Below are 27,022 nucleotides of genomic sequence, written 5' to 3' on the forward strand. Positions count from 1 at the left end.
TTTCGATAATTATGCTATGGTTCTTGGGGATGACAGATGAAGGGTAAATGGAACTCTGTACTGTTTTACAGCTCTTGGGTAAGTCTGAAAAGGTTTCAAAATGAATAGTTAAAATATTAGAAAATTTTAATGATGCTTTATTTCTCTCTCACTCAGGGGCTTTGGAGATAATGGAATCAATATTTGGGGAGGTTTTTCTTCCTCTTGGGTATTTGGAGTTTAGGGGAAATGAGGCCCCTATACTGTGTTGTCTATACTGAGCATCGTAGAAAGCGACCCAAGATGGTCCTTTTAACAAGCACTTCCTGTGGTTTGGATACATGTGTTCTAAATATCTGATAGAGGGTTTGATAGAAGTGCTCCAGGAAAGAAGAGGCTTGACCAGAGGTGGTGGTGAAGGGAAATTAGGAGCTGCTAGATAAGGGTTTCAGAAAAAGTCTTTGTTGTTTGAATAAGGACAGGGGGAGAGCAGACAGTGCTGGGGGTAGTGAATTGCTGTGAGCGATATTTCAAAGGGCAGAGAAAGGACAGAAGAGTTTAAAGATATTTTCCTGGCATTAAACGTGTATATTCTCCTTGACATTTGCTTATAAGCCTGCAGTAGTGATTTTGATTTTTTCCTAATTTTTGTTCTTTTTTTTTCCCCTTGAATATTACTCTATGCTGAGACTTCTCTACTATACTATGACACAGTCTGGATCCTGTGCCTTGTTTAGAAGACAGATGACAACGCCATTTACCTGGTAGCCCTTTGACCTTATGAAGAAAAGTGGCTTGGCTTTGGCACAAACCCCAGCAGGTGCACGGAGCGCAGTTCTCTGCTGTGGGGCATGGGGCATGGGGACCTTCGGGGGCAGAGCCCAAGAGAACGGACACAGCCGTATGGCCGTGGAGCTCCTTGGAGTCTCTCACGGATTGCCTTCAGCTTCTAGGTCTGTTCGTTTCTTCCTAATCATTTTCAGGACTGGAAACCAGAAGTGAATCTGAAGAGACAAAAAAGATGGATGAACGAGCATTAGAGTCATTTCATGTGCCTCTGACATAAACTTTTCATCGTGCGATGGCTGGCGTCAGGAAAAATGCAGAAAAACACCTCAGAATGAGCAGAAACTGATCCTTGTGGGTTATCTTAGTCTTTCATGGCTTATGAGCTATTTTCCAACTCTGTAAGTTGTCGGGAGCCGAGAACAATAGTGCAAATGATTCTCGTCCATGGACGTGAAAATGACTTTCTCCCCGTGGAGTGCAATTAATCAATCCTCCCACCCACCTTGGAGAAGAAGCCAGTTTTGCGACTAGTTAGCTCATTCATTTTGGTGCTCTTGATGGCTTACAGACGTGTGCTTTGAATTGTTCTTTGAGTTGGTCGGATTTTCTTTCTGTTCTCTTGTTAATTAATTAGTTAAACGAAATCTTTGACCAGCATTCATTTTATCTGTAGGAAGTCATGAGGTTACCATATTCATAATACGCATGCGTGTCATATACATGAAATCATCATCATCCCCTATATACACCAAACATGTATTTTAATGCTGGAGAATGAACACATTCTTGACAGTTTACTAGTTCCCTCTGTTATGCTGTTATGTTATCCCTGGCGCGATAAATAACTTGACTTGAGATTTGTCCATTAATAATCACCGCAGAGGGTCTTCCCAACAGTCTCTCTACCTCATGACTGAATGTGTCCACTTAAAATCAGTGTTTTGAAAAATAGCTTGTAGAATCACCCGGACCAGCGCCCAACATCAAGAAGCTAAGAGCCTTAGCCACGCACATCTGGTAACTTCCCTCCCTCCCCCGCCCCTCAGTGTCCCATCTGTTACTGGGAATGTGAGCCCTAATGTAAAGCGGAAGAGGGCTTTGAAAACCCACTTGCCCTTCAAACTCAAAATCTCCTTCACGACAGGTCATGCCCCCATCTTGGCCTTGCCTTAGTGAAGTAGGGACGCTGTTGACTGCTTCCTCCTCCTGCTGCCTGCTTTGATCTCTTCTTCAGTAGCTTCCCATGCAGATATCGGATGCGGGCGGCCTGCACACTGGGGTAGAAGGAGGCCAACACCAGGATTTTGAGTTGCGTCAAGATGGAAGACAGCAAGCCCAGTACCACTAGAATCACAAGAATGATGCTGAGAGGAATCCAGGTCTTAGACAGAAGGAGCTTTGGTTCAGGGATACAGGTGGGTTCGAACAGAGATATGTGAAAGGAACAATCATGGATGACGTCTTGAGTTCCTTGCTCCTAGAAGGAAAGAAGAAAATCCTTAAGATTCATGCCATGGGGATGGTGGGGGGAGTGCCTGGGTAGCTCAGTGGGTTAAGCCTCTGCCTTTGGCTCAGGTCATGATCCCAGGGTCCTGGGATTGACCCCCGCATTGGGCTCTCTGCTCAACAGGGAGCCTGCTTCCCCCTCTCTCTCTCTGCCTGCCTCTCTGCCTACTTGTGATCTCCATCTGTCAAATAAATAAATAAAATCTTAAAAAAAAAAAAAGATTCATGCCATGGTTGCTCTTAGTCCTGGTCTTTCTCAATCCTGCCTTGCGATGGACAGCGTTTATCTTACAACGTGAGGGAGCTCTGGCTGGACAGCCATGGTAGTTCCCCCCAAGGGCTAGGCCAGAGTAAAGAGAAGGGCTGAGTCTTATTTGAAACTATCACAGGTTTTTTCCAAAGTGGGTTTGTGGAAATAGAGATTTCCTTGAGAGAAGGGTATCAGATGAGTTTGTGTACTCTGTCCTTTCTTTGCAGAGTCAGGACGCCCCTGAGACTACTGAAGTTTCTGGGAAGAAAACAAAGAAACCCATTTAACATCAGCCAGTGGTTCTCCTGACAAATTTGACCGCGTAACCCGGTTTTACAGAACACCTGTTTCTACCCTGTAGGACATGTGGGACTGAGAAAGATGGTTTTAGCTCCCCTGGAGGAGATTTTTGGAACACAGACCATCCATCTTGACCAATACCTTGACGGCAGACCACAACGTCACAAAGATGTAGAAGCATTAAATTATGTTCTAAATCAACCTTCTAGACTTTGGGGGGGGGGTGGAGAATTATTCTTAGTGTAAGCATACTAAAAACAGCATTTCCTGAAAGTGGCTTTAAATCTTATCTGGAGAGGTCTCAAACAGGATATTTTCTCATTTTTCCTGGACGTTCAGGTGGAATGTATTCCTTTCTGCTTGAAGGCAAGAGTGCAAACCAGTTGCCCTCAGCAGACCAACACAGAGGGCAAAGATGACATTGAACCACGCAGCCAATCCACCAGCAAGAGAAGTGTGTGCTGATTCAGGACTTTGTTTCTCCTGACCTGAGAAAGTCATTTCATCTCTCGGTGGATTTGTTTTCTAATTTGGTAAAACAGGAATTAATGGACCAGATCCTGCCCATGAATAAACGACTCCCAGTGTAAATGAAGCACCTTGGGATGGAGCATTAACCTTACAGACAGGAGTGCTTAGTAAGTTATTATCACCGCTGCACCCCAGAGCCCTGGGGCCAGGGAGAAGGAAATGACTTCTCCAAAAGAACGCAACCACACCAAGAGAACGGAGTGCATTCCGATCCAGCCCAGTTCCTGTGAAGAGTCTGGACACTTCAAATCTGGAAACTTCCAGAAAAAATAAAAATTTTAAAAAGGGAAAAAAGATGTGGGACCTCTCTACAAACGTCAGGTAGCTTCTGTAATTTCCCCAGCCCTGTGCCTAAGCAATGAAAAGCATTGGTGCTGCCTCTCCTTTTCTCTTATTAAAAAGACAGTTCACCTACAATTAAATAGAGAGATTTCAGTCCCCAGAGCGAAGGCCTACACTCTTTTTAATACTATTGAAGAAACGAGCACATCAACTGAGTCAGTGATGAGAAATCCTGCAATAAGAAAGCAGCGGGTGTCCGGTCTGGGAAGGAGTTACTTAGTCTAGGAGTCCAACTGGGGATTGCGCAATTGGGAGTCAGGGCTTGGTAAAGATTGAGTCAACGTTTTCGTATGGGGTTGGCGGACGGTAATGTGGAAGAGAAATGAATTCTCTCAAAATGCTGAGCAATATACTCAATGGTACCCTGATGTTTTAAAATGTGTTTACCTCTCTTAAGTAAACAATTTGCCCAGACAGTGCTGAGTATGGACCGAGGACCTGCTCTGGTATCAGACTGTTCTGAGAAGTCGATGCAGACAAATTCTGCGCACAAGTAGGGGCTTGATAAGTAACAGCACTGGCTATTTTCTCTTTCGATGTCCACCTATCCGGCTAGCTCACTTTGGGTCATTTCCCTTCTTTCTTCTTTACTGAAAATATTTATGTAAAATCCTATGAGGGTGGGAAAGGAATCCTGGCAAAACCTTGAGGGGATGGTTCTCTCCCCTGCTGGACGTCTCCTTTGCGATCCTGCCACAACGGAGGGACCAGGAGCCTCCAAGGGCATCCTGGGTTAAGGGCAGCCCCATGGCGGGTCCAGGAGGCGGCTGCTGACGGCAGTCCTCTAGGCACGGCAGGAGAGAGTCTGAGAGGAGCCCCCATGGCAGTCTCTTAGGCACGTCTGCCCCAGCGCCCACTGCCCCGCTGCTGTCGCTGTGTGAGATCTCGTGGCGGCCTCCCCCACCAGGGTAGCAGCGGAAAGCTTAGACATCTTTGCATCCCCGCTCCCCGGTGATGCCCAAAAATGTATTTGTCAGGACATGGTCATTGGAAAGCTTCTGGGCGTTTTTTTTTTGAAAGGCAGAACTTGCTTTTCTCTTCTTCTGTCTAAAATGGTGAGAATTCACAAAGCAGGCATGGGTATTGTCTGTGGGAGAAATAAATGTGAGAGAAAGAAACAGGGAAGAGAGAAGAGGAAGAACCCAGCAAGGAAGAAAGACAAAGGAGAATGCCTTGGGGGAGGGGTGGGAAGAGGCCCTTTAATCTGCCAGCCCCTCCCTCCCACATCAAGCATGTCTGGAAATCTAGTCTGGATTTCACTTGAAACCCCGATCCCTTATGCCCCCTTGCTCCAGATATCTGCGAGCAACAGGGATCTGGGAGTTCACTGAATTCTTTAGGGGCAGTAGAGTGCTGGGGGTCATCAACTCTGAGAAACAGCCCAGAACCAGAAGGGGCGGAGCCAGAAGAAGCAGGGAGGGAGAGTGTGGACTCTACAGGAGGACCCCAGGCCCGGAGACAGAGAGCCATGGAAAACCGGGCTTCCAAGGAAGGCTTGCAGACACGTTTTCTGCCATTTCCTTCTAAGAGTTCCCCTACCGTAGCTGACAAAAGCAAGCAAGGGAAAATCAGACATGTGGAGACAGCTGTCGGGGTTTTCACCACCCCAGGCTAGCGCACTCCGCCCCAGCACGCGCAACACTCCCATACCCACTCGCACACCATGCACACACTCAAGCACGCGCACGCACACATCCCACCTAGCTCAGCTTCACAGCCTCTGCGTTTAAAAGAAATCAAGGCAATATCCGACGATATCCACATCCTCTGAAATGCCCACATAATCACACACTTCCCCAGGGAAAAGAGAAAATTGGGATGCGCGAAAACCATGGTCTTCTTGGCTGGGGACACAGCTGCTAAGAGGAGCGAGAACAAAGGAGAGAAAGGCAGATTCCCTGAGACTCAGGGGGCACCGGTTTAGGGAAACACTGTCTTCACTGATCAAGATGATCATCCATCCATCAAGTGGCCTCCGGCTCCAGTCTTTTGGGCGGAGTTTAGAACAGCGGTTCTCAATCTTGGCCACACAGCCCAATTTACTCCGAGACTTTTTAAAAATCCCCCACCCCGGGACGCCTGGGTGGCGCAGTTGGTTGGACGACTGCCTTCGGCTCAGGGCGTGATCCTGGAGTCCCGGGATCGAGTCCCACATCGGGCTCCCAGCTCCATGGGGAGCCTGCTTCGTTCTCTGACCTTCTCCTCGCTCATGCTCTCTCTCACTGTCTCTCTCTCTCAAATAAATAAATTAAAAAAAAAAAAAATCCCCCACCCCAGCCTCACCCGGATCCACTGAAATCTGATTTTGGGGGTGTTCATCTGCTTGCTCAGATCCACAGTGACGACACCATGCAGCCACAGGAGATATCCATGGGTTTAGAAAGCCCCTGCTTTTGGGTGTCTGAGGCAAAGTGTCTCAAAGTTATGGACCACCTACTTTGAAGTCATATGCAGTGCTTATTAAAGTTATTCTCTTTTTGAAAACAGATTCTCTGTAAGTTAAAGCCTGAGACTGCATCTGTCCCAGGAAATACTTAAAACATACTTAAGGTTGAGAACCACTGACCTAAAAAAAAAAAAACCAAGTAGTTGTTTTCATTGTTCTAGAGGCTATTACGGCCTTTTATCACCAGCGGTAACATTTGGTTACCTAGGAGCCCTTTTTTTTCAGTGACCATCCTCTGTGACACATCCTTAAACGCTATGTGCACGCTTTGGGAGGCTTCTTGTATTGTAGAAGGGTTCAAGACTCAAAGAAGGGAAGCTCTCATTCACAAAAGGTGCTCAAAGTCTACTTGCACAGGTCCGACAGAGAGAGGAAGAAGGACCCTTGGTTCATGCCAGGTACTCTCGCTTGAGAACCAACTTCATGTTCCACATCAGAAACACTGATTCCTACATTTCAGGGTTTGCTGACTATAGAAAGCAAAAAATGCACCTCCCCCCATGATATAAGATCCTAAGGCCCCAAATCTATAAATGTTATTTTATTTGGAAAAAAGGGACTTGGCAGAAGTGACCAAGGCAAGGATCTTGAGCTGGAGAATTTACCCTGATTAGCTTAGTGAGCTCTAATGCAATCACACGCATCCTTTAAGAGAGAAGCAGAGATTTTATATACACGGAGGAGGAGATGAAGCAAAGACAGAAATGAAGGTGGAGGGCTGAGCCACCAGCCATGGAAAGTGACAAACCACCAGAAGTTGAGAGCAGCCTCTTGTGGATTCTCCCCCAGAGTCACAAGTGTGTGTGGCGTTGCCAACACTTGATTTTAGCCCAGTGATACTGATTTTGGACTTCTTACTCCCAGAACTATAAGAGAATCCTTTTTGTTGTTTCGAACCACCCATTTTGTGTCCGTTTGTTACAGCGGCCCCGGGAAACTAACACAGTGACGTGAGATGCTCAGACTGATATCATACTGGAACAGTAGGACGTTGAATCAATTTCACCAACAATTATTGGGCGTCAGTAATGCCAACGTGCCAGGCACTGTGCCGTCACGGGGATCCAAAGGTGAGGAAGACACTGCCCTGCTCTGGGAAGGTCCTTCTTAAGACACCCCAGCAAATGGCCAGGACACGCCGCCAGCCTGCGCCTACCTCTCTGTGCTGTTTCAAGTGAACCTCAAGCCCAGGCAAGCTTCGGAAACGGTCGCTCACTGAGAGAATGAGCCGATATAGCAGATAATCGATGGCTGCGAACAGCACCCAGATGTAGAGGTGGATGAGTATGGGGAGGAAAAACAGCCCCAGGTTTCTCCTTTCTTTCGGAGACAACCAGAAAGACGGGATGGTGACGTATTTCTTCCTTTCCTCCTTATTCAGCGGGAGGACGCCGGGCCTCTGTAGACGCCTCTCTGTTTCATCGAAATGAACAAATTGTTTGGTGATGAAGATGTTTTCAAACTTCCAACCGCTGGGGTCCAAAAATCGCTTCATGAAGAGGCCGGTGCCAAAAAGCACCAGGAGAAGCCCCGTAAGGGCAAGCAGCTGCCGACCCAGCAAGGACAATGCCTCCGTCGCTGTCACCATCTGGTACAAGACGCCCAGGGCTTGGCCTTTGGTGTCATTTAACTGTGCCTCCAGGGCTTGAGTGGGACTGAAGAGAGAGACCGCTAGAGTCTGGTTCCAAGAAATAAGGTCATCAAATAGATTCAGGTGAGTAGCAAGGCCATACATCCACCGAATTGCTTCAATATATCTTTGCAAAAGTGGAAAATGTATGGAAAAGCTCTTTGCCCTTAGGTTGCAAGTCATACCATCCAGGAGACCTTTGAAGTTGTGAAAAATATTTTCCACATGTCCAAAGATTACTATCCCCGTGCCGGCGGCCATCAAGGCGCTCTTGCCTTCCCTCAGGCCACAAGAGAGGAAGAAGAGAAGAATGAAACATCGCGCGTGCTTGGAGCAGCAGAGGAGAGCGCCGGTGATCGCCCAGGAGGTGCTGAAGACCGTGAGTGAGGACAGAAGCCAGGAGGAGGCCACAGAGAGAAGCCCCACTGAAATGAAAGCCACAAAACAGCAGACTCCGCAGTGTTGGATAAAGGCCGTCCAGCCAGGGCTTCTGGGAGACACATACATCCCCCAAAGACTTAGGAAGATGGCAGCGCCTGAGTTCCAGACACCCATGCTGCCTGCGTCCCTGGAAATAAAAAAGAACACCAGGGTCAGACATTGCTTTTGAATGTCCCCTGTCACTGTGTAAAGCGCATGGTGGCAGACTGGAGGCCAACGGTGGTCATAATTCTTTACCTGTCTGCCTCTCCGCACCTCTTCCAATGGGACTTTACGGCTTCTCCCATCAAGAGGCGAGAGAAAGAGACTAATCCATCAAGAGGTGGGTCTAGTTCTCCAACCCTTGACTTCAGAATGGCTTTGTGAGATCTTTGGCACGTAGAATGGGGCAGAAGTGGCAGAGTGCCAATCCTGAGTCTGTGACTCACCCTTGCTTCTCTCTCGGAACCCTCCTCCTAACTTCTTATCATATCCCCGTGTGTTAGTCTCCCACTGCTACTGTAGCAAACAGCCACAGGCCTAGAGGCTGATAGAAACACCTACTGATTCTCTTATAGTTCTGGAGATCAGGTCTAAATGGGTCCAGAGAGTTATGTTCCTTCTGGAGGTTCTAGGGGAGAATCCATTTCGTCACTTTTTGCAGCTTCTGGAAGCTCATGGACTCTTCCTCCATCTCAAAGCCACAATGCTGCATGTTTTTCTTTCTCTTGGACCTCTGCTTCCATCCTTATCTCTTCTAGGACTCTGATCCTTCTGCCTCCCTTTATAAGGACCGCTGTGATCATATTGGGCTCACCCCGATAATCCAGGAGCATCTCCCCATCTCAACCTTCTTAATTTAATCCCGAATGTAGAGCCTCTATCATTGTGCGGATTAACGTAGTCATGGGTTTTGGGCGTCAGGACATGGGCTTCTTGGGGTGGGGGTATGGGGGGTACATTATTCAGCCTGTCACACCAGGTTGGGCTGCTGGAGGACAAAGACGACAGGGTCGGTCAGTTCCATCAACCAAGAACCAGCTGAGTGCCAGACAGCTGAAGGAGCTGAAGCAGACAGCTTCAGCAGACAGCTGAAGCCATTGAATCCCATGCGCTTTATTAAGCCGTGATTGCTAACTGATACAAGCAGCAATACTGTATCATGGATCTTCATAATTCCAACAAAACCTCAGCTGATGGACAGGCTGAAATTTCCATGCATGGAGTTCCGTAAGATCACTTTTTGATAGTCATCTCTTTTCTTGTGCTCTAATTTTGTAGACCAGAAAGCATGCCGAGGGCATCCAAATTTAAACGTGGCCCAGGACTGGGGCCAGCGTGTCTCTGCTGTGTGACGCTGGCTCACCCACCCCCTTCCCACCCACCCCTACCCTCTGAGGGAAGTTCTGCCCCAAGGATCTCGCAAGGAAAATTAGAATATTTTGTCACTGAGTTGATCATCATTTCTCTTTTCCCAGATGTGGCATCATCCAAACATAGGTGCTATGGGGCTGCTGCCACCCAGTCGGCCACACATATTTAGTTCTGTGATGCCCTCAGAGTCTTGGGTTCATTGGGAACCACACAAAATCAATTTGGGACGTTTTCCTCCTGATTAGCAGGAAAACATCTAATGAGCGTTATAACATATTCATGGGATTTTGATGAAGACATGGAACGGATTTTAAACACGGTCACATACACCCCTCCTCATATCAGATTTCCATCAGAAGCTGGATTTCTGGAGTAGCCGGACACGGTTTGAGCCCGTGGATTACACCCAGGGTGGCAGACCTCTCCAGGAATTGGCTCGTAGGCAGGCACTGAGCAGCTCGAGGTGGAGAAGCAAGTCTTTCTGTGTTCGGGATGAACGAGGTGAATGAAGGGCAAAAAGGAGATGCGGAAACAGGCAGGTGAGGAACAAACCTGTGGAAGTTTCTCCTCCAATAATACAGAGGGTTTGCAGTTCCTGTCTCGTGAAGGGAGATGCTCCGTACAGAAAAGAGATCTGGAGAGAAAGTAACTGTTGAGGAAGGGTCATTAATGACCATGTGGGACCGGCCTTATCAGCGATTCAGAATTCAGCCTAAGAGGATGTTCTCACTCTATCCAGAGGGGAATTGGAGTAACCTCTAGAACAAGCACCAGCAGAAGGACCTAATTCTTTTCTCCTGCACGCTTGCCTCCTTTTGGCGTCTGGGTTTGGTTTAGAGGTTGACAGTGCTCCTGTGCAGTGACCCCATTCTGCTCCACTCTGATCCCTGGAGATCTCCGAAGGGTTTTCTGTGCTCCTGAGCTTTCCCCAGCACTGCCACCCTGAGTCGAGCTGTCCTGCGGCTGGGACAGGAGGACAGCAGCCATCAGCGGAGCGGGTGGGCCATGGGCAGGATACCTTGCATCAGAGTGGGTTCCAAGTGCTGCCTCACCTCCTGGGCGTGGCCCTCTTTGCTTTTTTGGTCACAGCTTTGGATTTGACCCCAAACCATTATTAGACTAGACGATCCACTAAAAGGGACTTACTGCCTCTTCTGCTCACTTTCCGGAAAGCATCCCCCTCCATCCGAAGGACCCGTTGCCTTTCACACAGAAACTGAGGCTTCAGGGGCTCGCTGAAATCTGTCAGCAGTCCTACAGACAGTTGGTGGTACAGTGGAACTCAGATCTGGTCTTCCTGCCTCCTGGGGCAGCCTCCTGGGGCAGAATCTGGCACCATGGCCCAGATTCCCTGACTCCGGGGTATGTGACCGGAACTCAACTCGGTGGTCTCTGCTGGAAACATGTTACACTTTCTGCCAGTGACCGCTTAAGAGCTGACCTGTAGATCACAAACTCATTGCTATCTGATCATTTTCCTCCGCTCTCACCCCGCATCAGGATAGTTGGCCCTAGAAAGCTGTGTCTCAGATCAGCAGATTTTTCTTTAAAGTAAATCAGAAATCCCAGCTGTTTTTTTCCCCTCTAATATCCTTTATGAGGCACCATTTTGCTTGCTTCCTAAAAAATTAATAATATGTATTTTGGATTCATATTTCCCTTCTCTTGCCTTCATTCTTGCACAGGGTGTTCTTAATACAGATATTTCTCTGAAAGTAAGAAACTGATTTATGGGCACATTAAAACTGCAACATTGGACAATAAAAACTAATATCAATTAAATAAGATATGTGACTGCAATTTTGTCCTGTAAGAGGCACATGTTTTCTTAATGAGCAACAGATCTAATATTATCCTCCTTGTTATTATACTGAAAACAGCATGTCACCAAAAGACACCAAAACTTTCTGCAAGGAGAGCACTGAATGCATTCTCTCTTTCATTTCTTTATTTTCTTTTTTCCCAGAGGTAGAATTCAATAAGTCATCAGTTGCAAATAACACCCAGTGCTCGTTACATCATATGCCCTACTTAATGCCCATCACCCAATTATCCTTTCCTCCCACCCACCTCCCCACCAGCAGCCCTCAGTTTGTTTCCTATAGTTAAGAGTCTCGTATGGTTTTTCTCCCTCTCTGATCTCCTCTTAGTTTATGTTTCCTTCCCTTCCCCTCTGTTCATCTGTTTTGTTTCTTAATTTCCACATATGAGTAAAATCACATGATAATTGTCTTTCTCTGACTTACTTTGCTCAGCGTAATACCCTCTGGTCCATCTGCAAATTTGCAAATGGCAAAAAATTCGTTCTTTTTGATGGCTGCATAATATTCCATTATAATATGTGCCACCTCTTCTTTATCCATTCGTCTACCAATGGACATCTGGGCCCTTTCCATAGTTTGACTGTTGTGGACATTGCTGCTATAAACATTGGGGTGCACGTGCCCCTTCAGATCACTACATTTGTATCATTGTGGTAAATACCAGTAGTGCAATTGCTGGGACATAGGGTAGCTCTATTTTCAACCTTTTGAGGTACCTCCATACCATTTTCCAGAGTGTACATTCCGGTTGTACATTCTCTGTTTTACAGTTCAAGCCACAGACCTGGGTTTGGACCACGTGCCCAGAAGCTTGTGTTTAGTCTGCCCTTACTGTCACTGTTGAACGTGGCCTTGATTTCTTCTCCGATCTGTTTCTCATTTGCCCTACTTGAATGTAAGATCTGCCTGAGCTCCTTCCTGGTGAGGTTTGACAAGGGGAGCTTTAGCGAGCCCATTAGGAAGACGGGGCCAGAACATGCTGCCCATTTCTTTTTTTTTTGTTTTTGTTTTTGTTTTTTGCCACCACAAAAAAATGAGAATGTCCCTTCTCTGGAAGTCTTCAGGAAAGGACTGAATGCCCCAGGATGATGGGAGGCATAGTGATGAGAGCTGGATTTGCCGCCTTCCCAGCCCTGATGTTCCCGGGTCTCCTTCAGAGGGCTGCTGAGTTCCTTCCTCTTCTCTGGCAGGGGTGCGGGTGTCCTGCTGAACTTCCATCACAAGACCTCAATTCTTTCCTTTGAGGTAATTCAATGAATCAGGATTTGGACAAGCCGGTAGCTTCTTTCTTTCCCCAAGACTTTGCCAAAGCAGATACCCAGATTCCCGAATTTTATTTTTAGAGCCAAAACAAATCTTACAGATCAGAGCTTCTTAAACTTGAGCCTGTGATCACTGGGGAACCTTGTTAAAATGCAGATTTTGCTTCTAAGGGTCTAGAATGGCACCTGAGACTCTGCCTTTCTGACAAGTTCGCCGGTGGCTGATGGCGCTCAGAGGACGACCAGACACTGGGTAGCAAGCTCACGGGTTCAGCCCTGTCTGATAGCACTTCCTGTGATGATGGAAATGTTCTATATCCGTGCTGTCACGCTAGCCATATGTGGTGATCGAGCACTGGAAATAGAGCCAATGTGACGGAAGAGTTGAATTTTTAATGTTATTTAATTTTAATTAATTTCAATTTAAATAGTCACATGTGGCTGGTGTCGTTGAGTTGAGCAATGCAGCTCGAGAGGACTGACACCAGCCAGTGGTTTCCACAGCTGAGGAAACAAAAATCCAAACAAGGGACTCACGGAGGCTGTCCTGGCTTTAGAGACGGAGCTGGGGGTGAGACCCCAGTTCCCTCCGCTTTACCTGTCACATCAGCATCTCATCTCTGACTTTTTGTGAACCCCGTTTTAAAATCCTCCCCAGTGTTCCTGGATAATAGAGTTAAAATTTCCCACAGACCACATTTACCTTCAGGCAAACATGTAATTAGAAAAGTGGACAAAGCAGAGTCTATGCCTCCGAGACTAGCCAACTGATAGCAATGCTAGGTAATAGCTAGCCATTTGTTAACCGAGCGCCTGGCCACTATTAGCATCTGATGTACATTATTTCTAATCTTCGCAGCTCTAGATATTACAGCTTTTCTTATATCTCTATATTTTAGATGAGGGAAGTGAAGCTCAGAGAGGTCAAGTAATGTGCCCAAGGTCACACAGCTAAGAAGTGAAAAAGCCAGGATTCTAACCCTCATTCCAGTGGCCCTCAGGGTTCAGGATGGGCAGCTTTTTAGACCTTCTTAAAAAGATCTTCAAAGAGCAGCTTCTAAATTTGCTTGGAATATGTGCCCAGAATTGCAATCATGCATGCAAGCTGGAACGTGGCTTTAACAATGCGGGCATACGCTCTCCTTCCACTGCCTTCTGCATGCGGGGTCTCGCACCTCCACTGCCAGCAGGTGCCCACGGAACCCTCCAGAAGTGACTGTGGAGCTCCTCTCCCTGGGCTGACCCCTGTGCTCAGCTGTGGCCTGTTCCATGCTCTCCTTAGAGACTGTTCCAGCCAGCCTGAGGCTCAGACTTACTCTTCCCTTAAACCAGCCCATTTGGCGAAGGCCTCCTTGGTCTGAGGTCTGGGACCCAGGGCCCCGCATTATCAACTCAAGAAGCCCTCTCTCCCAGGGTCAGTGCTGGTGCCCACATTCTGTTGCGCCAGAAAATCAGGGTTTGGTGGGGAGTACTTGGCATTTTAAACAATACAAGGGTCAGACAGGCACTGGAAAGGATGAAGGAAATCAGGAGGTACAGCTACTTCTCAGGGTTCCGGGTGCGGAGCAGCAGATGGTGGGTCTCGGGGCTGGAGAGCCCAGATGTCAGAGGTCAAGTGACAGCAACTCTGTCCCAGCTGAGCCTTGGTCTTCAAGGCTATATGGAGACCCAGTGTGGCCAAATTTTCTGATGTTTTTTTACCCCAAAGAAGCCAGAAATCTAGACTTTTGGGAGGCGGCGTCTCCTGACTTAAAAAACAAACTTGGCTCAAATGGTTTTTAAATACTCTGACTGGCTGGGTTTGGGCCACTGACGGTCGTTTTGCAAACCTTGGTCTTTGGGGAATCCTCATTCTTGCTTCTCTTTCCTCTGTCCCCTCCTTCCCTTATTCTTCCTCTTTTCCACTCATCAGAATTGCCTTTCCTTCCTTTTCTCCCCTGGGACATTTTAAAATCATCCTGTAGGCCAGTTTCCAGTCTCATGCATAAATGTTGTTCTCTGTGCCTTGGGAATATTTATTTTTGCCCAAAGCTCTTTAACTCTGTTCTCTGTGCTCCTGGCTGGAGCCCCTCCCTCCCTCTCTCCATTCCTTCTTCTGGGAGCCAAAGAAAGGCAAACCCCATCCCTTTTCCCTGCAGTTCCTTTTTGTTTTGCCTCCATTATCGATAGCATTTATTTTCGGACTCAACATCCTTGCCTCCCCAGGACAGCGTACCTGCTTCTTGCTTTTTTTTTTTTTTCTTTTAAAGATTTTATTTATTTATTTGACACACACAGAGAGAGAGATCACGAGTAGGCAGAGAGGCAGGCAGAGAGAGAGGGGGAAGCATGCTCCCCACCGAGCAGAGAGCCCGATGCGGGACTCGATCCCAGGACCTCGGGATCATGACCTGAGCCGAAAGCAGAGGCCTAACCCACTGAGCCACCCAGGTGCCCCTCCGCTTCTTGCTTTTACCCACAGTAATATTCCAAGACTAATTACCACTTTCCTTCCTTTACCCATAAACTATTGTTTGCACCACAGTCCGGGAAGGGGGTGGTGGGGCACGACAGCTGGAGTGCGCAGCAGAGAATCACTGAGGAAGCCCCATCTCCCCTCCATGGGTTAAAGTAATTTGGGGGTGGCTGGATGGGAGGTAGCAAGGCGGGAAATGGGGCTGGTGGTAAGGAGCCTCTGGTCCCTAGTGAGAGCCACACAGCCTGCTTTCACACAGAGCTGAGCTGTTGCCATGGGAAACAGCAGCCACTGGGCTTCTCCATCAACCCTGCGGAGCACTAGCAGATACCTGCTGTGAGGGGCATACACAGTGGCCTCCGCTGTTATCCCCGGGAGGGGGTTACACGTCAGAGGCAGCAGCGAAGTCCCCCAGTCCCCACCCCAGAGCCCTACTGGTCCACTGTGTGGGGGAGTCAGGGGGTTCAACGTTTCTGAGCCCCATTCTTTGGGCACAGATCCCTTCTCAAAGTGTAACACATTCTTGCTTCACATATAAGGCCCAGGAAGCAGCCAGGACACATGCAACCACGAAGTCATAACGAGAGCCTCCAAACAAATGGCCTATCCCAGAAACTTTCTAGATTGGGGGATATTGGAGACTCAAGTCCCCAGTGCTGCTCCGGGGCTGTCAGACAGAAACCTCAGTGCAAATGTGGGAGAAATCAAGGTGGACTTCCTTGTGGAGGGCCCTAGAGATCAGGATCTCGGGACTGTCTTATGACCCCCCTCTTTCCCTACTTGTGGAACACTCACCTTGTCTGACATCCCAACATTTCCATTTAGTGAGATCAGCTTCTGCTCCTGCTTTCTATGAAGAAGCCGATGGCTTATGCTCCGCAGGCCCAGATGCGGTCTGTGGACACTGTGGGGGGGTTGGGGGGGTGCAGTAATCCCAGAGAGCTGATCCCTCTATTCTTTCTGTGCTCCCCCAGCCAGCTCTGCTAACCGCCAGCGGGAACCTGCCTACCCAGTCCCTCTCTTACCACCTGCAGGACTTGATGGGACTCTCATTTGAGAGGAAATTGGGACAGAGGTCAGAGTGGAATGAGGAAAGAGCACCCAGCAGGGAGATGGGAGACCTGTGGTCTAGCCTGTTTCTACCCAGAACAAGCTGTGTGACCTTGGGTAGGTCACGTCACCTCTCAGAACTACGGCTCCCTTGGGCTAGATGAGTTCTAAAGTTCCTGCTTGCTCAACGGTCTGAAATGAAAGGCACAGGAGAGCTGCAGATCAGGGCTCTACATGCCGGCATTTTCCAGCTCTGTACTTTTAAGAGGAACAAAGGAAGAATGGAGGGTTTCTTGGCCTGGCCTTCCTTCCTTTTTCCTTCCTTCCTGCCTCCTCCCTCCCTTCCCCTACCCCATCCCTCCCTCCCCTCCCTCCCTTCCTTCCTTCCTTCCTTCCTTCCTTCCTTCTTTTTTCTTTCCTCTTGCAAACTTCTAGTTTGCTTGGGAACACACTGTTCTCTCCGGAGCCCAAAACAGCTCGAGCAGTCGCAGAGGCCTCCTTTTGAGGTGAAATGAATATCCTCATTTCTTTTCATCGTTCTTGCCTTGGGAAAGCCAGCAAATGCCTCCCCCACCCTCTCGTGAAAGCAACCTCCACACACAAGAAAGGAATGATTAATGAAAGCTACCAGGTAAACAGAAGAGCATCTCGGGAACAGTTCAGTCTGTCATTGTGCAGGGCACTGTCCGTGAAGCCGGGCAGCCTTCCACGGTGGGCTGGGCCCGCCAGCCCGGCACCTCCCCAGTGCCCAGAGGCTCGGCCAACAGACATCGGTTCTTCAAAAGCTGGGAAATGGGCAAGTTAAGCCAAGCTGCTCTGTGAGAAGGATAGTCATGCTCTGAGATGACGTTTTTCAGATCCCTCGGACCAGCATCCGCCAAGACTTTTTTTCTGGTGTTTCTGATAAACTGTCTGAGCTTAGAGTATCCTCAGGTCTCAACTGTTTATTCCAACTGACTTTTTTTCCTCCATTAAAAAAAAGCCACTCCAAGAACAAAATATTTGAAAATTTACTTACAGGTTCCTCTCAGGTTCTTCTGTGAGTGCAAAAGTGCGCTTCCCATGGACTCTGAGTTTTGATATACAACAGGAAAAAAGGAACTAGAAGTGACGAGATGGTCACATCGCCCTGAGTCAGCATCTTTATTTCCCCCACAAAGTGACTAAGTCATAATATTGACAAGGGGGATAATTGACACAAAGGAAATCCGTGTTTCTTTCCAGTATTTTCCTCAGAATGGATGTTCCAGAAATCAGTACCAGAAAACAACGAAATAAGACATTTTCAATAACAGGAGAGGGAGTTAGGAACATTTGGAGGGTTTCTTCCCTCCGTCCTCTTCTCCCCCCCCTTATTGTCCCTACCCTTACCCCAAAGGGACAGCGACAACCTTTACCATCCCCACTGCCATCCACAGTCCCAGAGGCATGAAGGGGCCATCTCTGCACTGATGACCCAAGACAGGTGTCCTTGTCTGTGTAACGTGTCTCAATCTTACCATCTTGGAAATTCAGCTTCCAAGTCAAGAGGAACAGCTTGTACGGTTTGAGGGAGTTAGGGAAGCCTCAAAACCCTCCTACAAAATTGTTCTTCTCCTTTCGATTTAGACCCATAATATAACTGGAGGAGATTTTATCTTAAAATTCGTGGATTCCTGCCAAAAAGTGGAAGGGCTGATAAAAAGAAAAATCTAAAATAAACAAGTGGGTAGATGAATCACTGCAAACTCAGATAAAAAAGAAAAAGAAAACTCAGGTCAAACATCATGGCGAAGACAGCCAAATGTATGATGTCTGGGAGACACAGCTTTGAACAGCACGAACAACAAGTATCCAGCAAATGTTGTGAGCGAATTAATATTACAAAAAAAAAAAAAATTAGTATCAGTGGAGTAGCTTGGAGGGGAGTGGGTACAGGGGGCAGGGAGCTCAGTCAGGAGGTAGGACCAGTGTATTAGTCAGCGTTCTCCAGAGAAATGAAACCAATAAGGGGAATGTGTGTATGGAGAAATAGGTTTATTTTAAGGAATTGACCTACATAGTTGTGGGGCCTGACAAGACCAAACTAGCAGTGAGCCAGCCGCCAAGAGTCCCAAGTAAGAGGTGATTTTGTAACAAGTCCAAAGGTGAATTGCAGGCTGAATTCCCTCTTTCTTGGAGAACCTCAGGCTTTAACCCTCTTAAGGCCTTCAACTGATTGGATGAGGCCTACCTGCAGCATAGAGGATAACTACTCAATGCGTACTGATTTAAGAGTTAATATCATCTAAAAAATACCCTCACATCAACATCCATATTAGTATTTGACCAAATATCTGGGCAGTAGCCAAACTTCCCCAGAACATTAACCATCACAACCAGATCTGAGTAATGGAAAGGAAGGACAAAATATAGGATGGTTTTACTTGCTTGTTTAGGCTGTGGATATTGAATGGACAGAACTGGTAGCTGGGGTGGGGTTGGGGGGGAGAAAGGAAAGGAATCAGTGATGATCGAAATTTTCCACCTAAACCACATAGAGCATAGAGGTTCGTAGGGAACGTGGCCAGAAAAATAAGGTCCCAGATAGATGTCCGGATGGAAATAACCATCCTGTGAACAGTCAGGAACGTGGTCCTGGGCTAAGGTGAAGACACGAGGGATAAAGATAGAGAGCTGAGAAGTAGCCAGGAGAGTGCTTGGGGCTTCCCATCCAGAGCATTTCTGTTGAACTGAGTTGCAAATTGAAACTCTGAGGCCACATGAATTTTCAGAGGGAGACGGTGGAAAGAGACAAGAGCAGCAGTAAGGGACTGGACTGATGGGTCTTGGGCTACAGGATGTCGACCTGGGACTCAAAGGGCCAGAGTTTCTGTGGACCCATCAAGCTCACCAAACACATGCAGAGAAGGCTTCAGGAGCATGGCTGCCTCCAGGGAGTTCGAGAGGCAAGTCTTAACTTAGGGAAGGGTGTGGGGGGGGGCGGCTTCTGGACAGAACAAAAATGGCACAGGCAAATAAATGCATGGAGACAAATGAAAGAGTTGCAAAAATCCGTATGTGACTGAGGTAAGGGCTAGAAACAGGCGATCACAAATGAGGCGGGCAAGCCTGCCGGAGATACACAGCTTTGACAGCCCTGGCGTCGGGCGGTGACTCCGTCCCACAGGTAAAGAGCGCCCCTAAAGCAAGATGTTTTCATTTGAATAAGAAGGTCCAGACTACAGTGAGGGGGTCCTGATGGGGGTAATCCAGAAGCAACTTTGGGAACCCCCAAGAAAGGGATGGGTCAGGGTATGGAGAACCAAAGGCAGGCTGGGGATCAGTAAGGTGGGAAGAAGAATGAAGCCCCAGAAATGGCCCTAGACTTTGGTGATGAGGAGGTCACTAATCACTAGACTTTGGTGATGAGGAGGTCACTAAATCACTAGACTTTGGTGATGAGGAGGTCACTAATCACTAGACTTTGGTGATGAGGAGGTCACTAATCACTAGACTTTGGTGATGAGGAGGTCACTAATCACTAGACTTTGGTGATGAGGAGGTCACTAAATCACTAGACTTTGGTGATGAGGAGGTCACTAATCACTAGACTTTGGTGATGAGGAGGTCACTAATCACTAGACTTCGTGATGAGGAGGTCACTAATCACTAGACTTTGGTGATGAGGAGGTCACTACCAGAGCCTGGCTGGTAGAGGGCTGGGGGTGAACCAGAGGTGAGAAGAGAGGCAAGCCCATGTTACTTTGTAGTAGTGTTGGGGGTAGAAATGGAGAGGGGAGAAGATAATAGTCTAGAAGCAGGGGCTTGTGGGGTTTTTAAAAAATTATTTAATTAATTTTTTAAAAAAAGATTTTATTTATTTATTTGGGAGAGAGAGCTGAGCATGAGGTAGGGGGAGAGGCAAAGGGAGAGAGAGAATCTCAAGCAGATTCTGCACTGAGAGTAAAGCCCGACACAGGGCCTGATTTCACCATCTTGGGATCAGGACCTGAGCCCAAATCAAGAGTCAGATGCATAACCAACTGTGCCATCCAGGAGAAGTTTTTGAAGAATAGAGAAAATTTAGCCTATCAACCTTAAAAAGGAGAACCAAGCTAGGAGGAGGTGAGATAAGGAGAAAAGAAGGAAAACCACTGAGGATGGGCTCATCCCCTTGGGGAGGGTAGGGGGCCTTCTGTCCAGATGGACTCATCCCCTTGGGGAGGGTAGGGGGCCTTCTGTCAGAGAGTTGGGAGGGGAGATGGGTCTCCAGCTAGTGAAGAGGGCATCTGGGAGCAGCTGCTAGAAGCGGCACTGGGAGGAGGAAAACTAATGCACCCCCAGCCTCCCAGGAGCCAGCAAGAGGAAGCAATTAACCCCCCAGCAGCACCCGAGCTTTGGAATGATAGTGGCCAGTTGGGTTCAGACCTTGGAGGCTCCTAAAAATGGGTGTCACTTAAGGTTAAGGGGCTGGGTTGCTGACATTCAGCGGTTGCTGCCAAGATTTCTTTCCTGGGCTTCCAGGGAACTCAGACCATGGAAAGGAAAGCTAGGCTCAGCTGGGAATTTTACCCTGAATCAGCTTCACCATTCCTTAATGGCTTTGAAAGTCTGCAGTTAGCAGGGGACTGGAGAATTTGAGAGTCTCTGTACTCCTGAGATAAACAGTTTCAGAACAGCCATGGTGGATGGGGCCCACTAGGCAGCAACCATCCTGACTCCAAGGCCAGAGCCTGGTGACCACAGGCGTGTCTAGGATTCCGCCTGCTGTGGGGGAGGGGGCAGACAAGGAGCAGTCAATCACTGCTGAAATTCAGGAGCATCTAACACTCTTTCTCCTGCCATTGGGAATCTCTGTCCCAGAGGTGATGTTGGTGTTGATGAGTCAGGAAACATGAAAAATACGAGGTTCACTTCAGACTTGTGATTCATCCAGGCCAGGGATCTCTGAAGAACAAGACGAGGTGGATGTTTTGTGAGACTACAAGGTCTGGCATAGACAAGTGTGGTCATTTTGGCCACTTAGTAGCTTTTAGCCCCTTAAAAATGGCTGTAGTCTTTCCTGAGCCACTCCTAAGATGTAGTAAGTTTCATGTGTCGAGTGAGCGATGAGAGAATTCTGTCCCATGAGTCCACTTGTGTGGTTTCTGCTCCAAAACTCTTTCCTTTTAATCTCAGAGTGATATCCCCAAGTGTTTCTCTGAGGTCATCCAAGGGATATCCTTTGCAGTTAAAGATCTGGATCATTCCTACTATCTCCATACGGAAGCCTTGCTGTGTTTTACACTCACTTCTGCACTGAACCTGCTCCCCCTCCTCCAGCTCAGGCCCCTGATAAATGAGACAACAACTATCTCAATTGTTCAAGCCACTTTTTTTTTTTAAATAAACTTTATCTTACAGAGCATATTAGGTTCATAGAAAAATTTGAACTGAGAAGGTACAGAGATTTCTCATATACTCGTTGTCCCCACACATGCACAACCTCCCTCCTTATCAACATCTCACACCAGAGTGGAAAATTTGTTACAACAAATCTACATAGAGCCCTCATAATCACCCCAAATCCCATAGTTTATATTACAAATTGCTCTTGGTGTCATATATTCACTGGGTTTGGACACGCATGTAATGACCTGTGCCCACAATTACAGTGGCTATTCAGTCCCACAGAATTGTTCTGTATTCTCATTTGTTTCTCGCTTCTCGGCCTTTTGGCTAAGATCAAGTGTTGTTTCTCCTTAAACATGCTGGTGGAAACTGGGATTGTTTCCACTGTGGGGCTGTTAAAAATAAAACCACTATAAGCATTTGAATATAAGTCTCTGTATTGGCACATGATTTCTTTCCTTTGGGGGAAATACCTAGGAATGGCTAGATCATATGGTAGGTATGTGATTCATTTTTAAGAAATGGTCAAAGTTTTCTGAAGTCACTGTGCAATTTTACACTCCCTCGAGCAGAGCGTGAGAGTTTCAGCTGCTCTAGGTCCTTGTCAACACTTGGGATAGTCAGTCTGTTTAATTTAGCCCACTCTAATCACTGTGCAGTGTTATTTCATTCTACCTTTAACTTGCATTTGTCTAGCGACTAGTGATGCAGAAGAGCTTTTCATGTATTAATTTGCCATCCCTGTATCTTCTTTGGTGAAGTGCCTGTTCTTGTCTCCAATTCATTTTTAATGCAACTGCCACAGTAACAGAATTTCTGTGAATATACGTATCTTCTTTACGAAATAAGAATACACACTCATTGTGGAAAATCACCCTTAACTTTACCATTCAACGATAATTCTCTGTCCATTTTATCCACTTCGAATAATTTTTCACTTTGTAATTTGCATTTTAATTTGATTTTTAGGGTTTTTTTTTTTTTTTGGTATAGAGAGGTTTTTTTTTAAATGCTATCACTCTATCACTCTCTGCCTTTGAAGAAAGAAGTCGACTCTCCTCACAAGTTTTGTTGTGTGTGTGTGTGTGTGTGTATTTAAATAGTTGTCCTATTTAAATATTTAATCTATCTAATATGCACTTGGTAAATTATAAACGAGGAGTCTGCCTTCTACTGATGCTGTGACAACTTGCAAACTTGGTAAACTTAGTGACTTAAAAACAACACGAATGTATTCTCACAGCTCTGAAGGTCAAGAGTCTAAAACGGGTGTAACAGGGTGAAAATAAAGGTGTCAGCAGAACTGTTGTTCTTCCCGGACCGAGGCTGGAGGCAAGAACCTGTGTCCTTACTTTTTGCAGCTTCTAAAGGCCGCCCCCCCTCCACCGCGTCCCCCCCCACCGCCGCCCTGTCACTCCTCCGGTCTTCAACGCCTGTCATTACGCCCCGCCCACCTCTGCTGCCATGCTCACATTTCCAGCTCTGAATTCGACCCTCCTGCTTCCCCCCATAACCCTTGTGACTGCATTGGGCCCAGTTGGATAAACCAGGCTAATTTTCCAGCCTCCAAACCCTGAATCTGACCCCACCTGCTTGCCTGTAAAGAAACCCATTCACCGGTTCTGGGGATTAAGACGTGGCCCTCTGTGGAGGTGTGGGTGGTGGAGAGGGGAGGGGGCATTATTCTGCCCACACCTGGAGCTATCACCGCATTACAGTGGCTCACCAGTTAACCCAGTATTCTTATTAGATTATCCATCCATAATTACTCTACTAACTGGAGATGTCAGCTTCTGCATATAAAAACTTCATGTGGGATGTATATTCATTCCAGAACTTTCTATTCTGTTCCTCCAGTGGGGAGGACAGACTTCCTAACATGCGTGGCTGGTCCCCCTTGCTACAGGTCCCGGGTCAGACCCCTTCCCATGACTCTTGGAACTTCCGTTCCCGGCTCCTGTCTCTCTTCTCGGCCTCATCACCCACATGCCTGGCAGGCCCACAAGGCTCCAGCCAGGGCCCCGGGGAATCTAGGGACATGATGACTTGTTGAATTGCTGGTGACACAACTGTGTAAACGTAGCACTTCTTAAAGGGACACTGAAGTGAAAATATAAGACCTATATGGAGCGCGGCAGAGGACGGCCGCCTCACTCTCCGTGAACAAGAACGAGCTGTATTTTGATGCTTCCAAATTTCAGCCCGACAGATGTTCGTTGGGAGCAAATAACGCACCAAATGCCAAGCCTGTCACTAGCGCTATAGAAGGAACGAGCCACCATCTCTAACTTCGAGGCATTCCTAATCTGATGGAGAATTCTGATGCATACCATGAGAATTTTGGTACAGATAGCTGTTGGGACAGAGGCGCATTGCGGTTCACCCACCAGAGCTGTATCCTTATCTTTCTCGATATTTCCATTAAGTTAGTAGTCCTTGAGAACTGCTATGTCATTCCTTTTATCAAATAGCAGAATCTGTTAAAATTTCAGACTGTCTGTAACCACATTTGACGGCCATGACCATCGTACAACTGTCATTGGTAAAATTGCTATAAATAGCCTGAACTCATGTCAAGAGGTTGCCTGGTATTTGCTTCCTCAGCCATATCGGCTGCCTGATGGCATCGTGTCTAGCAGCCAGGAGAGGAAATGCTGCAGTGCTTTTGCTCGTCCTCACAGACGTCTCCACCATTGACTATCAAGCTGCGCGTTCTCAAGCAAGTCGCTGAACTGCTCTGTGCTTTTGTTTTTCGTTTGCAATATGGTGAGGTAAAATCAGATGACCTCTAGAGCCATTTCTAGCTTTAAAAGTCTATTATACCAACTCTCACCATTGATGGCGGGGATGCTACATGGTGCAGACACTTTGGAAGACACTAACATTCTCTTACCATAAAGTTCAGCAACTGGTACACCAATATCCTTGGTATTTACCCAAAGGAGTTAAAAACTTATGTTCACAAAAACACCTGCATGCAGATGTTACCAGCAGCTTTATTCATAATTGCTAAAACCTGAAAGCAACCAAGATGTCCTCCAGTAGGGGAACGGATCAGTAAAGTGTGGCTCATGTAGACGGTGGACTATTACTATGAGCTCAAAAAAAATAAGCAATCAAACTATGAAAAGACATGGAGGAAACTTAAAGGCATATTGCTAAGTGAAAGAAACCAATCTGACATTTCCAACAATACAACATTCTGCAAAAGACAGAACTACCGAGACAGTGAAAAGATCAGTGGTTTCCAGGAATCGAGGGGGAGGAGGAGGCATGACTAAGCAGGTCACGGAGGATTTCCAGCGTAGTGAGACTACTCTGGTGAGACTACATTGGTGGATACAGGCCACATGGACACATTTGTCCAAACCTATAGAAGGTCCAACCCCAAGAGTCTAAAACTGCTTTGAAAAATAAAACCAATTTTTTTTAGTTCTATGATCCCATAATCCCCATGACTGAAAAATCATCAAATTTACAGCTCACAGTGACATCCAGAGTGATAGCATTTCCCAATATCTTCTCCCTAAATTCCTAAGATTTATCATCTCGAACCTTAACCTAGTCCTGAGAACATGGGCTGTACACGTGGCAGGATAACCTGGGAAATGCTTCTTCCCAGATGCTGGAGGTGATGGAGTTCTCCCTGCAGGCAGCCGGGATCCCAGGGTGTGGAGTGAGGCGGTCCGGTCCGAGGCGGCACAGAGAGCCTGCCCGGCACCTGGCTGTGATGTCGACCACGCTCTCCACTGCCCGCCCATCTCTGGTTATTCTACTACAGGGACCGACCTGCTCCGGGGCCCTGGAAATTTACTCCGGACCAGACGATCTAGGTTCAAAGTGGAAAGTTCAGTTAGATAAAAGATGGAACTTTTAAAATAAATGCATAAAGTAGGAGAGTACAAAAGAGTTTGCCTCGAGATTAATACATAATTTAATCCAGTGTCTTCAGATCATGGAGCTATAAATAGAAGGGACCCGGTTCTTTATACACTCAAATGGAATGATCTCTAAGAAGTGATGATCCGAAAAGAAAATCAGAAGCAGAATGATATATGCTGTATGCACCGTATGTATAAAAAGAGGTAAAAGAATATATAGGAATATTATTTTATCTGTATCATCATTTCTGAAAGGCTACACAACACACTAAGGGTAGTTGCCCCTGAGGAGGGATATGGATGGTTGCCAGACAAAGGTTGAGGACGGGAGGTTTTTACTGCGTTCCTTGGGTATATCTTGAATTTTCAATTGTATGCACTATGGCCTATTCAAAAAGGAAATAACCTAAAATTCCCAAAATAATAAAATACCTACTAAATTATAACTCAGTATATAATTTTATAAATACAGTTCTATTTATAAATATAGTGAATTTAATGAATATATTTATGTAAATAGATAAGCCAATAATTTTCTATGATATAAATATTGGGAAGCTAATAAGTAAATAATATAAAGCAGTCGGACCTGCATTTTACACCAGTTCCTAGCTGTGTGGTCTTGGCCAAGTCACTTACCTTTTCTGAGCTTGCTTTGCTCTTAGCTCAAGGATCTTTATTATTGTTCTGCAAATGGGGGTGGGTCCAGAGAAGGGGGTAAACTGCCTGCAGGGCTGGCAGGGTGGGTGCCTGGGAAGCAGGTGGCTGGTGTGTGTATCAGCTCTGGGATGGGCCACGGGGGTTGGGGGAGGGTAATGAGGAGACAGATCAAGGACCACAGAACAAGGGCCCTCCTGGGGCAAGTGAAAGTCCTTGGGACACAATCCCTCCCTTTGGGAAAGTTCTGTTCCAAACCCGGAGGCAACTTGGTAACTCTGGCTGGAAAGCCTGAGGCGCCCATCTGCTCTGGGGCTTTCTTGGTCCCTGGCCTCGTCTTGGCCCCTGTTCCTCTTGGCCATCAACAGCATAAACACTTTGAATTTACACAGCCCCAGACGCCTGCCCAGGCCGAGTCCCTCTTGGCTTGCTGGCTCGGGCCAGCGACTGAGAAGCCAGAAGGGCTGCCTGGCCCATCTTCCTCCCTGGCAGGCGCCTCCCGCCAGCCCTCGGCCTTCTCCCCGCGGCTCTTCATTCTCAAGGTGGAGCCAGGATATGAATCAGTCGTGGCTCAGGAGATAGAGAAATGGCTTCTTCTTCCCCAGCTTCTGGTTGTGGCTAAAACTGAGGTCCCATAAGCCTGAGCCACAGGCACAGGGCAGAGAAGCTAGGCCTTGGGGAGCCCGCCCAGTGCAGCCTGCCTGCTGGCCTGCCTCTTTTCATCTCTCCCTCAGTTTATAAAGGCACATTCTGGAAAGGGAAAGAAAAGATGACTTGTTTTTCATCTAGTCTCTGTAGGTGTCCACTCCCCCCTCCCAACCCCACACAGTTATTCACTTGAAACCACTCCATTATTTTTTTTATTTTTTATTTTTTTTGCAGGGGGAAAAATGGAAATGTCTTAATTTAATTGTCCTTTCTCGGTAGGCATCACTGGCTCCCTCCGACAGGCCTGCCTTAGTGCCTTGAAGAGAG

The 27,022-nt window shown here is 47.1% G+C and overlaps 1 protein-coding gene across 1 annotated transcript; it reads right to left on the reverse strand.

Annotated features, from left to right (window-relative positions):
* Window positions 1–908: 908 nt before the first annotated feature.
* On the reverse strand, window positions 909–17,222 carry LOC122905535 (dendrocyte expressed seven transmembrane protein). Its single transcript, XM_044247093.1, has 4 exons — window positions 17,176–17,222; window positions 7,300–8,341; window positions 1,937–2,245; window positions 909–983 (listed from the first exon to the last, which is right to left on the reverse strand). Exons 2-4 carry the CDS (start codon window positions 8,326–8,328, stop codon window positions 909–911), a joined length of 1,413 nt encoding a protein of 470 aa, XP_044103028.1. The 5' UTR covers window positions 8,329–8,341; window positions 17,176–17,222.
* Between the last annotated feature and the right edge of the window lie 9,800 nt (window positions 17,223–27,022).

Source organism: Neovison vison, chromosome 4 (genome assembly GCF_020171115.1).
Source record: "Neovison vison isolate M4711 chromosome 4, ASM_NN_V1, whole genome shotgun sequence".
Taxonomy (NCBI): Eukaryota; Metazoa; Chordata; class Mammalia; order Carnivora; family Mustelidae; genus Neogale; species Neogale vison.